This window comes from Antennarius striatus, chromosome 19 (assembly GCF_040054535.1).
Source record: "Antennarius striatus isolate MH-2024 chromosome 19, ASM4005453v1, whole genome shotgun sequence".
NCBI lineage: Eukaryota > Metazoa > Chordata > Actinopteri > Lophiiformes > Antennariidae > Antennarius > Antennarius striatus.
The window spans coordinates 5,275,105-5,288,943 of record NC_090794.1 but is presented as its reverse complement, the minus strand read 5'-3'; the positions used below and the strand labels follow the sequence as shown (position 1 = coordinate 5,288,943).

Genomic DNA, 13,839 nt, shown 5'->3' with positions numbered 1-13,839 from the left:
ACATTTTTTGTTATTTCAGGATTTATGTTCCCGACATAAACTTTAGGTATGTCCTCCATCAATGAAATCTGAATCCCTGGAGGAACATTTGTGAAAATTCTCTCAAGCACACGTGACGCTGACTTCATACAGGCATACCAGCGACGTCTCTGGAACAATGAAGAAGAGGATGGTTTAGCTCAGAGGAAGAAAAGGCTGCACAGAAACACTTCTAGACTTCCAAGGTTGGATCCCACTCCTTAAAAATACCGATTCGTGTTTGGGAACCGGTAGTTCTCCAGTCCCGCTACTTAAAGCATGGGCTATATTTTACCACACTGGAGGTTAATTAAAGGAGAGAAGAGTTTTGCAGACTAAATGATCTTCAGACACATAAACTGTCCACGGAAAACCAGGAATGATAAAATATAGGTTGACTTAAAACAGCTTCACTCAAAAATCATAATCAAGACTCAAAAATGAGCCTTAAGTGTACATCATTAGAGCTTCAATTTTGACAAACTCCCCCCAAGAAACCCTGAAGTTTGAATAAAATGGTAAATGTCCAGATGTAGTTGCTATTTCCTGTATAATTTTTACAGTTTTATTCCTTCTTTCGTCTGCTTTTGGGTTCTATTCTATTTGAGTAAAATCTGATCAAAAATCCTGCATTAAAACATTAATATCTGCACAAAAAAAAGAAAACCACTACCTCAGTCGACCCGCATGCTTCACATGTTCCTGCTTTGCTTCAAATCATAACATAACAAATAGAAACGGGCTGCGCATTTGACATCTTAGCAGCATGAAACAGCAGGCGCACGTGTCTCCATGCAGGCGTGCACAGGCTGGAAATGAGGTACGCTCTGGAGAATACGTGAGCCCAGCTGCTCTGCTGCTGCGCCTTGTCAGGGAGTTTTTTTTTGGTGGACACGGCTTTTTATGGATGTTTGTTCTGCAGCTACATGCAGTCTGCGTGCAGACCAGAGGTCAACCCAAATGCATGATACCACTCACAAATGTGTGGTTGTTTGCTGAATGACTAAGGTTGGTATAGAGTCACAATAAAGGTAACTACTAAAATGCTTACCAAGAGAAAAATACGGCCTTACTGATGACAAAGAACTAGAACTGCAGGAAATGTATGGAAATGTAATGTATTTAATCTCTAGAAATAATCAATCTCCAAAATGTCCGTTGTCTTCCTTGGTCCTGCACCTTGACACTCTTTCAGTTACATTTCATTTACTTCTGTCCCATTTCACCTCAGTGGACTGAGCTGGAAACTTTACATTACACAGTAAAGCAAATCTAGAACTAACAATATGGCTGCTTCTTAATTTTATGCAGATGATAGATATAACTTCCTTTATAACTCTTAACAGTTTTATTTTCTGGCACATGTATGCCACAACTTCAATCATTTAAGGCGAGCAGATGCCGCTGGCCTGTGCTGCCATGCCAGTCTCTCAGGTCTCAGGTTCTGAGGACCTGAGAGACTTTTTATCAACGTTGGCTCCAAATTCATTCCTGATCCTGTCAAAGCACTCAGACAGCAAACGTAGTGATTGATTTAGAGAAGGTCTAAAAGCTCAGGCCATCATGTATAAACTAGAGGAAACACAAAACATAATTTAATGAGATTGATTATTGACATGAGGTTCTACACACTGGTGACTGTGGTTCAGACGATGTGGATAAACTTAAGACACGCAGCGTGTTGGGGTTGTGTTGTATAACGAAAGATGGAGAAAAAATGAGAAGTTTGTCCAGCCAGGGTCGTAACCACGCCACGATGGTCCGGGGGGACCAGCCCCTGACATGACCTGGTGGATACAGGATGGACAGATGTCTTTCGTTTAGAGCCAGATATCTGACTCGAAACAAAGCGTCCCCCAGGGGTCCTTCCTCAGAATCTCAGTCAGACCCCACCCATTCATTTGTTGAGAAGGAACAAGTAAGACAGGAATGGTGCTCGAGCTGCTTCCCCTCGTCGAACATGTTGAAGAGGAGGAGGAGATGAGGGGAAATTAAGGTGGAATTCCTGCTCTAAAATGCAGATGAAGGACACCATAAGCCCAGAGATGGGAGAAGGTGAACAAATATTCACTCTGTGCAGATCTCTGAATGTTCGTATTAACAGTTATAACTCGTACCTTGTCCGAAGCGTCCGGTTTTATGGACCTCGATGGCTCTTTGGTATCCCAGCATCCTGCACACCACGTCTCCATCCTTTAAATCCCAGACATCGTCACACACTGTTCCCCAGCGGCGTTCGTGGAAAACCTCCACGCGACCTTCATGAGGACCTGACCCGTTCATCAGTCTCACCAGCGGCTCATCCACTGCAACACACACACACACACACACACACACACACACACACACACACACACACACACACACACACACACACACACACACACACACACACACACACACACACACACACACACACACACACACACACACACACACACACACACACACACAATTATCTTATTCCATCTCCTGTTGATCATGTATTGGCGAACCAACGTCCTGATAACCCTGTGTTTCCTCTGGGTTCTCCAGGATCCTTTCCCAGTCTACAGACATGCACTTTAGCTGCAGTGGTGACACCAAAAATATTAATATGACATGTATTAACATGTAAATTATATAAGGTTCAATTTGAGCCACATTTAGAGTTTGAAGTGCCCCGCTCAGGGGTAGTGGGGAGGGTGAGGTGTTTCAGGATGGGGTTGTTTGCTGGACTTGAATGGGTCCAAAGAACATTTTAGTTTTTTCTTGAAATTTAGCAGTAGCTGTTATAATCGATGTGATTTATCACCTTTCAAAGTGAAAATAAGAAAGGGAGTTGAATACACACACACACACACACACACACACACACACACACACACACATGCACACACGCACTAACGCATGCACACTTATGATCGAGATTGTTGATGAAGGCCTGGAGAAAAAAGCCAGACACACTATCTGGACAGGATATTAGTCTCATCAGACCATCATAAATCCTAACTGTGTAGCATTTAACTTTCATTATAGAGCAAATACTTTACAACCACCAGCCCATCATAATTTAATACCAACCATTATATTATACTGTCATATCTGCTGCTCACGTCAGTGTAAAAAAAACAAAAAAAAACACCAAAAAATCGAAACAAAAATTAGACGCACTCCACTAGAATTAATCTAATGCTGAAATAAAGAAATATAAAGTGAGGACAAGGGCTCATTAACTGAATGCTCAATCACCTGAAACACATGTTTAAGTTATTAACTCCTCATACTAATACGTCCTTCTTCTTCTCATGCTGGGATGCTGGCTAAAAACTGGAAAAACTGTCACAGTAAGTAATGCATATTTTAATAACAGATAAGTGTTGGTCATAAACAGATTTTTTTTAAAAGTCCTTAAAATTGGTCATTCCAATTAAACCACCAGACACAAATAAGACCCAATGGCAGGAGGAGTTTTTTTTCCACAGATTTGAAGCGTCTTATTCTAGTTCTTCTTTTGTTGTCACGCAATTTCCTCCAGGATTAATAAAGTGTCCGTCCATCTATCTGTCCGTTTATTAATGGCTCTGCAACCAGTTTGCAGCTCTTTTTAATAAGTTAACCATTGGAATCTTTTATGGGAATAATATCTCCAACAGGAAATCACAGCTATAAAGCAGATGTGATCATTGGGACACTGATTATAATTAGTCTGTCAAGCAGCTTTGATGTAAAATAGTAACAGATTTATTATTTTATATCAAACCTGCTGGATTTAACCTGTAGAAATCAGGGTCAAACTTTTCCAACTTGGTTATTATGTCAGTATGTTGAACATCAGGGCTAGAAAATAAACTAAACATGGTATCAGTTGGTATTCATCACCAAATGGCCGATATGTAAGACAGAGCAATGACAGAACATATACATCATCCCAATCAGTGTTCACACATTTAATACATGCGAGACTTGACTCAGCATTTTTTCCTCATCTGTCTTTTTACTATTCATTATTCTCACTCTGGATCGTTCCTTCCTCCCCTCCCAAAAAAGTGCTGACGGCTTTCAGACCACAGCTCTGTGCAACAGAGGGACTCCTGAGGAGGAGGAGGAGGAGGACGAGGAGGAAAAGGATGAAGGGTTCTGGATGGAGAAAGTGTATAATGAGAACCATACCAGCAAACTTCTGACATTCGTATCGCTGCCATGAGGAGCTGGATTGCAACACGCTGGATATGTTATGTAAATCTGGTCGTGTATGTTCTACTTGATTTATTTCACTGGAAAGACCCTGAGATCACAAACTCAACACCCTTAGGATGACCCATCAAATACATTGTTTCCTAGCAACAATACATTTTTCCCTTAAAAATAGTGATTAGTGGAGATATATTTCTTTTATTACAACGCTGTAAGTGTTGTAAAAATCTTTTGATTGACAGTTTAGGTCACTGCGATAGAGCTGCACTGGAATGAAACTGATTAAAAAAACAAAAAAACAAAACAATTTTGCTAAAAACCTGAATCTAAATAAGTAAAGAAGAGACCTTTCTGCTTCAATTACTAAAAAATGTTCAAAGAGAGAAAAGTTCTCTGCATAAATCAGGATCCTTGGTTTAAAAGGGTTGTCCCTCCTCAGCCTGAGGTCTGACTTTCATGTTGAATTGACTGTAAAGCTGAAAAGTTCCTTAATTTTGTAAGAAGTCCTACACATGTTTTGAGAGTAATGCGAGCTATATGACTAATGTGGGCCCTAATAGGTTAAAAACTTCAGGATCAACAATACTGAGGTCCATCTGTCCATAAAAGGTTCTTGTAAGTCAGACGTTTTCTTTCATATCGTAGCTCTTCTGGTTTCTTGTGCCTTGTTTTGACTCTTTCATTTTTAGCATGATTTGTTTGATTTTGATTTGATTTTCTTGGCTGGCGTGGATACACAATCTAAATTTGGCAAGAGTACAAGCATATTTTGAAACCTGTTTGTCTCTCTGAGTTTTGTTGAGACTGAGCTAATTTGCATTTCTGCCAAGTGTGAGATGAAAAGCTTGACAACAGTCCCGTTAACGTAGCTTAGTGCAAAGACTTTAAAAAAAAAAGGAAAAAAAAAAGGCAAACAGCTAGCTGGGCTCTGTTTGTGATTAAAATCATGTAAAAGACCGTGTTGTGAAATGGTAAAATAAAAGCAGCTCGCTATTTCAATGTTTTTGTTGGACAGTGTTTCCATTTGAACAGATTTACATTTTAAAACACTGTTCCCACAAGAGATAATTAGATTCAGAAAATGATATGAATTCAAATGACATAAACTACTGATAACAGTAATGTTGAAATATACATTTGTCATCTCTAATAGTCAGACAGCCCTCTACATTAAAATAAGTTTTTCTCACAAGTTTCACCAGAAGTTCCACTAGATTAATTTGACAGTAGGTGAAATCCATTATACACAGATCCTTGCTGCTTCACAGTTGCTGTCTAAAAACAGGGCTGGACAATAAACATGCAGTTCATGCTGTTTTCATCTATTTCTCTGTTTTGTCCTGTAAAAAGCATCAGGCCTGTCACTAGTTGATAATGGTAGCAGCGACAGGCTTCTATAGAGCTACAACACTTTCGTGTTTTCAGGGGTCGCCTGAGCAAAACAAAAATATAAAAGAAAAGAAAAGATTCCAAAATAGAAATCTGCTGTCAATCTGCTCTGGGAGTAAGAGACATGACTGTTCGGTTTTGTTTTGCCAACATGTGATAATTATCCGAACCATAACGTAACTGTTATCTATTGATGATGTGACAAGTGGCGTTTTCCAAGACAAACGATTTTAACCACCCGCCAAACGGTCAGAGGGGCGAGTCAAAAACTCGGATCAGGCTATTACCAGATCAAAAAGTGAACACCAGCTTAGTTAGCGCGCTACAGCTGATGAGGCATGCTGGCATTGGATGTCAGTGGCCTTCTAGAGGGGCCTAGCAGGAAAATGAAAGAACCTCCTCCCCATCAAACAAATGATAACAATCTGGGATCCATTTTCTCTATTTTTGAAACTTTTTTTTATGCGTGATTTTGAGGCATTCCGCAGACTTTCAATCATTTTGTGTTAACTTCCAACATGTGTGCCCATTTCCCACAGACTAAACTTCAGTGGTGGAGGATCTTTCTGGTGCTTGTTCGGGTAAATCATCATACAGGTATGCACTGCGTGCTTTGAAGTCGTCGATCGCGCAACAAACAAGTCATCCAGCTGCAGTTAGCGGCATGACACGGAGATCTCTGACAGCCGGCGGCACACTTTCTCATTCTGTCCTCCATTCTCTGAAACCTCCAACATCTGTGTCACATAAACGACGTGAAGAAAGAATCGATCCTCGCTGCCTGGCTAATTGGCAGAAACAGCATTCAGATGGCGGGGTATCACGTTAGCGGCGCTCCATCTCTCATTACCCAGAGAACAACAGCGATGATGTAACAGGAGAAGAAACAAACGTGTAGCAAAGTGTTGGGGTCATTAATGTCTTTTTTCTTCATTCCTGAATCCACAATGTTGGTTTTTGTATGACAAATATATTTACCTAATGGTTTTCTAGTCCCATTCCTTCAGCCATGTGGTTCTTTTTGTTGGAAACTGAGATTATACAGATCCTTTCATTCCTCAAATGTCCCAAGAGACTTTGAACAGAACGTCAGGTGAGTCAGAGACATTCGAGGCCCATAAAGTCATCACCTCGTAAATTTGTGTTGTTGCATTGCCAACTGTTGCTTTTGGATCATATGTGCTGAAGTATGACTTTGTTCATAGTGGTTTGAAACCAGTTAACAGAGTAGCCAGTCTGTGTCTCTCATGACTTCAAATTACATTTCAGTCACATATAATGCAGATATTGAAAAACAAGAAGGCTGTTTTATAACTTACGTTAAAAATGTTCCACAGGTCTAAAAGTCACTGCTAATGCTTTTTACCAATGGTTGTCCATGGTAACCTCAATGTTATTATCATTATAATGATATATAGCGTATGTAAAGGTTTTGCCCCGATACTTTTCATATGCAAAATATTTTTTTTCATATTTTGCTTAAGATTTACAAAGACCAAGCGCAAATCATAACTATCCACTCAGACCACATGGAAGGCAGGATGGATATCGGACTGCTAAACCTTCCCAGGAAAGTTTTATTCCAAGGTGTTGGGACAGAAGGATCCCACCGACAGTCAAACCTCAGATTAAGGTGGAGCAAATTATTCTATCCTGGAAAAGTGGACTAGTGTTTTACCCATGTGGGCTTGCTGGAGGAGATCATGGAAGTTTACTCATCCTGGCTACATGTGCTTTTGTGGACTATTGTGGAAAACACTAAGGCAACAACAGCAGCCATGAATATTTGTCAATTCACATGATGTATTGAATATTACCTGTTTTCTCTCCTCTGTCTCCTCGATCTCCCTTCTCCCCTTTCAGCCCCCTTTCTCCTCTGTCACCTGATTAGGAATTAGAAAAAACAAGCTCAGCCAAACAATAGAACAATCGCTTCAGATGTCGATATAAAAAAAGAAACTTCAATCACATTGCAATTTAGCGAAATATAATAATATCAAATAATAACTCATTCTGAATTAATCTAGTATCGAACTTCACATTTCCATATCCATAGCCAACATATAATGTAAGTTTATTACAGCAACACAGTGTGTGAATAAAATACGACTCATAAGAAGCTGAACCATCCACAGGTGTCTAAAATTGTGCCTCATTCTCACACCCATTTCCTCTGCTTTGTATGTGTTCACAAAAAATCATTATATAAGGTAGTCAGCCCTGTAATCTGGACCTGTGATATAGACATAAAACATACCATTAGAGGCTACCCACCATGTGTCTGGTGCTAAATTTACATGTGATAGTTGTAGTTAACCATCTTGCTGCTGCAGTGGATGTGAGCGGGGAAAAAGGAAACAGAAGGCAAGGAATCAAAAACACATATTTTGGAATAAATTAAAGGTATCAGTGTCGAGGTACTTTTTTCTGTGGGTGTTTGCTTGTCGGAAAAGTAAAAAATCATTGCTCATTTCAACATTGCTCACTTGATGTCAGCAAAATTACTCTAATCTTTGGTTTAGACCTCCCTCATATCAGCAGTTTGGTTATTTCTCCTTAAAAATTGTGACTCAATTCCAAATTCCCCTGAATAACGTCCCAAGCAGACGGCGTCTGCTTCTTTTGTTAGTCCCTTCTGGACGTTTATAACTACACATCTGATTTTGCCAAGACCTTAAAATTGTTAATCCCACTCATGGTTTTCTCCTCCAAGGCCACGGAGCAGCTGCCAGCTGAGGTGCTTACACTACCACCTACTGTGTGTTACTGTGTGTGTCCATGACAGAGCAGCGTAGCAAACACTACACCCTGTCCGTGATGCTGTCAGCTGTCATTGTCACCTCCATTTTTACTACATCCTTGACGACTACACAAGAAAAATCCAAACACACTGTTGAGCTAATGCTGAGCCTGGAGAGGTAGCAGCTGCATTTGATTTAAAACTAAAATTAAGGTTTGAATGAATGACAGGGTCAGGCTAAAGTCTCGACTCCATGTATACTGGATGGCAAAGCTTCTCTTTTGGTTCCTCTTTTACTATTGGTTGCATTGCTTTTAATGTTTGTACAGACTTCATTTTGAAATCCTGATATTTTCTTGTCCCAGCAGGTCAAAATTAAAAATTACGTCATGATGAAAAAAATCATGAATATCCTTCAAAACAACCATTTAAGTGCATTGTCTCATTCTAAAAGTATGTGTACAGTGAAATGGTCCAATATATGCTTACCTCAGTGCCCAAAGAGGAAAAATTATGTGATCTAAAAATAGACAGTCAGCTGGTCCCAAACAATAATCTGCAGGTGTATGCAGATGATATGATGATATTTCTCAACTGTTTGCATGTCAGGTTGGTATGGTGCTTTCCCCTTCCATTATAATTTCCAAAAACAGCACTACTAGCTATAAATACAAGGAGATCAACAATATGACAAGGTAGAATAACTGAACATGATATTTTTTTCTGCAAATAGCACTCATCCTCAGCTGATCCACCGGGCTTTAAAATGAAAAATCAAAAGGCCTTCACCAAATAAGACTGCCTACCATTCATCTGTAAAAATACCGAGGTCGCTTCCCAGAGCTATTCTAAAAGCCTCCTCTACAGCTGAGCGACTCCCCGTTCACACAAAGTCCACAAACACTTCACCCTCCACTGGTTTGTTGAATCCACAACCAGACCCCAGATGGATGGAAGCACAGACAGACATTGTTGTAAACTGCCAGTGTTGAGGGTGGAACATGAAGGAGGATCCTCACTCTCTTCATCTTCATGTTAAATGAAAACCAGTACCAGCTTTCATTTGGCAGCGCTCTTTTCATGTTTATTCAGCCATGATGTCTATTGCTGCCCAAGCTAATTGTCCATGTCTTTTCTTGTTTAGTCCAAACTGCCCACTTTCACATTTCACTGACCACAAACACACATCACACAATACAAAACTGACATAGATGTGAGATTAGTGTGTAAGGAGTCCTTACAAAGTAATAAAACAGGCCCCTTGTGCATTAAGTGAAGCAGTTTCATGATGTTTCCAGAAAAGTGCTAATGACTAGAGTATAAAAGCTGTATCATTGAATATATAAAAGTTGTTATCCCGCTGTTAGCAGCTGGTCAGTAAGTCATTCTGCTGCCAGTCTAAAGCACTGCTGGCAACAGCAGTTGGCAGTTTACTGCCATTTAGACAGACAATTAAACAAATAAATGTTGACGAGCATCTTTTCCCCAAATTATAGCCGATCACAGATCAGAATTATGATGAAATCGGTTCACTTCAGTTTAGACAGAATCAACACAATCATTGCTGCTCTCCTCTCAGTCACACAATCCTCAGCATTTAAAGCGAGCTCGTTGTGTACATGTGCATCTTCCCCTGCAAAACGTGTAGCAGCATGGGCGCACGTATGTACACGAACATGTGCCAAAGTTAAAGAGGAGTCTGCTGCACCGCGTCAAGCATAACAACAATGGATTAGCTGGTCCAAACATTTCAGAGCTAGTCCTGCCAATTCACAGGAAAAAAGAGACTAAAACACTGGATATTCCAGCCAAACCCCAACTCTGATTGGCAGCAGCTGTTGGCTAAACACACACGCATACACACACACACACACACACACACACACACACAGGCACAATGATAGGCTGACAAATCGATAACAGCATCTTGTCATATTTGTCACAGTTGTGTTTTTCCGACAGTTTGTTGTGTGTTTGAGATTTTGCTTTCCTTGGTTGTGTTCAAATGGTGAATCCAGACAGGAAACATCACCCCACCCCCCCTTCTTTATGGTTCATGAAGATATAGTTGGTCTAGATAAATAGATAGATGAGTGGATGTGGGGGTAAAGAATGCAGTTTCTGTCAACAAAGTATCACGTAATCAGAGAAAAGTTGTACTGATCAGCTGGACTGATCAGTGGATGGATTACATCTAATGAAAATAATAGATATATTGCAATAACTGTTTTGTTACGGGCTACTTGTATTTGTATTCGACTTCTAAAGATGCACCATTAAGTCTTTCCATGGTTTAATTAACCGGATCCCTGCAAACATGAAGTCTTAGTCGGATCTTTTATTGGTAGACTTGGGCTGCGTTTTCTGGGGAGAAAGTTTCTGCTCTGCTTAGAAAGTCAACATGTCGTCTAGTTTCTCACATTTACAAGTCGAACGTGATCTGCGGTGTGAACGCGTTGACAGCCAGAAATTGTACAAGAAAACTTTCAACCAAGTGATGAAGACTGCTGGGTGAGTGAGCAAATGACTTTAGGACTGCTACTGTTGTCCCAACCTCATATAACATATACTGTATATCAAAACCACTGCTCATGAGAAGGACTCTCATTACCACTTATTGTGCTTGCTTTGAGTAAATAAGCCACAAAAAGACAAGTAAAAAATATAAACTGATTGATGATCAGACAGACTGATCGAATAAAAGACTCACCTCTTGGACCCCTTGGCCCAGCTTCTCCTTTTTCTCCCTGAATGCCGTCATCACCGACGGGCCCTTTAACACCTCGAGGGCCCTGATTTCCTTTATCGCCTGTAAACCCTGAAATACAAAACAAACAAAAGCTCACTTTTAACGATTAATAAACAACCAATAACGAACATCAGCATATAAATCAGCATAAAATCAGCATATTTTTGCAAAATTTTAAATGTAAAGTAAACTTTTAATCGTAATTGTTGTTTCCTGCTTCTCCTTTCACAACTGAACATCGTTTCTAGAAAATGCTAGAAGTCACGATGACTGTTAATTCTCCCATTACCTGCCATGGCTTCAGAATGAAAACCTAAAATTACAGCAGTCATAAAAGACTGTTGATGAAAACATGATGTCGCGACTCACACTGAGAATTAAATTATCAGACTGAATGCCTGAGACACAAAATAAATTGAGAATGGATGACGTGATGTTTTCTGTTTTTCTGTTTCTGTTATAAAAGGGAGTTTCTCCTAAAAGTACCCTGTGGGGAAAAGTAATAAGTCATACTTTGAAGGGAGTGTAGAATTGTTCTTATGTTCAGCTGGACAGCCCAACTAGATGGTTCAACCTGTCCCAAATGAATTCCTCCAGGCTGAGGGTGATTACAAATTCTTGTGGTTTCAGCACAAAGGGAAAAATTGAAGGCCTGTCATAGAATGTATCAAATTTATCTTGAAAAATGTGTGAACACGTGTCGAAACAGCATTAAATAGCATAATCACATCATATACTGATATATATATATACTGTATACTCAATTGGATCAATTCCGCTGGCAAATGATCTCTTCCTTCACAGATTAGTTTTCAGATAAGAGTCTTTATTGTGGATCTGTTTAGAATTCTATTGAGAATTCATTAGGAATAAATTACAGTAATTAATTTAATTTAAATGGATGCATTTGAATGTGTCCACCATAAATATGTATTATTATGTCCATGTTTGTAAGATATGATTTAAATAACAAATGCATGTTTAATCAATATTCATAAACTAGTTTGAAGTGCTTTACAAATAAAAGCTGGTTGGTTTGTTGAACTAGTTTCCAGTTAAAAACACAACAAAACTCAAACTCTGGACAATGCAGAGACTGACCACTAGGGACAGAGTTCCCTGAGAGATGATAACTCAAAAAAGATCCTAGGGGGGTTTATGAACAAACCAGGTCTGTCCACATCCTCTCTGAAAATAAGTCGTCATCTATACTCTTGGAACTACTTAAGAGGATTCCGACGGCCTCTGTCATTCGCTGCTCTCTGTGTTATTAGTGCCGCTGAACACAAGCACAAAGACAAAGGTAAACGGCACCTTACAAAGGTAAATGGCACTCTTTACATCTTTATTATGTAAAGAGTTTCAATCTTAACATAAAAAAGATTATGATTAAGAAGTTATTTTGGTTATATTTTATGATGATTGATAAACAAATCCATCCAAAATCCAAAGCAGTAAAACATCAGTTGGGCTCTCTTTACAATCAATGTTACCATTCAAATACTTTTTTGTGTCCCAATGATATACCAATTTATAAAAAACAAAAATTGGAAACTGGAAACTTTAAAATAAAAAGTAAAACTTCTGTCATTAATAGTATTAATATAATAATATAATGTTACAGGAGCAGGAGTGCTAGGGTGGCTAGTATCCCACTGGTATACGAGAGTAAATGGACATGAAGAAGATGGATCAGCATAATCATTTAAATGTCTTATATGTACCAACTCTACCGCAAAAGTTTAATCCAAATAATGTCTTTGGATCATTTAGAAAGTCATTATACTCTAGTGGTGCTTCATTCATTTATTGATCTTCCCCCAGAAAGGGGTGGGAATGTGTCACAAAACAAACCCAAAGAGATCAACAAAACTACCCCCATATGAGGGTTGGGTTCTGCAGTCATCATAGGAATTTGAACAAACAATATTTAACTGCATCAAAACTTTGTTATGTTTCCTCAGTCTTTTACCCTGTGATAAAAAACAATACTATAAAAATTAAGATTAAGACATTGTGGTTAAGAGGTACGGGCCCTAAACATCCAGACCTATTTCAAGGAAAATGTTGCTGTATTTCTGAATAGCTCTACATTTTAAAGCAAAATATTGATGGATTATAATTTGTCATTCCCACCTCTCAAGCCCGTCAACCCAGGGGCCCCAGTGGCCCCCAAAGGTCCCCTGTCGCCCTTATCGCCCTTTGGCCCAGGAGGACCTGCAGGAAGAAACACAAATATGATGGGAAATGAAGACTTCTTGGGTGAGAATATGCAAATGATGCACTATTTGTCCTCCACAGCAAACATTTTTTTTTGTCTTTTATATTATAAAGTACTGGAGAGACTAGAAAGAACTTCAGTATCAGTTTGAGCTCCTGCTATTTAGTGATTCAATCTGTCACCAACAAATAAGATGATGAAAAGTTCTACTTCACTAACAGAGTCAAGAAGAAGTCAAGTTGAATTTGCAGCACTTGAAACATCTCGGTCATTTAACTGTGAAACAATAAATTACTTCATATCCAAAAATGTTCTTTTTTGGAATCAGTGTCGGGTTGAAGAGACACTGAATCCACAAAGTCACTGGTTGTCTGAAGTGTTTCAACACGTTGGATCACTTATCATCAAAGGCATCGCTGAAAACAAGGCAGGCAAAGAATCTTTAACGCTATCACTGTGGTACATTACAGAAAGACACACACACACACACACACACACGCACGCACACACACACAAACACACACACACACACACACACACACACAC

General features: G+C 39.3%; 1 protein-coding gene across 1 annotated transcript in view; it reads right to left on the bottom strand.

Moving 5' to 3' along the window:
- Positions 1-13,839, bottom strand: part of scara5 (scavenger receptor class A, member 5 (putative)) — a 49,633-nt gene that overhangs the window by 4,774 nt on the left and 31,020 nt on the right. The window contains exons 8-11 of the mRNA XM_068342196.1: positions 13,209-13,289; positions 11,034-11,141; positions 7,401-7,466; positions 2,136-2,324 (exon numbers count right to left, since the gene is read on the bottom strand). Of these exons, the coding sequence (XP_068198297.1) occupies positions 2,136-2,324; positions 7,401-7,466; positions 11,034-11,141; positions 13,209-13,289 (444 nt within the window). The remainder of the gene's footprint in view (positions 1-2,135; positions 2,325-7,400; positions 7,467-11,033; positions 11,142-13,208; positions 13,290-13,839) is intronic.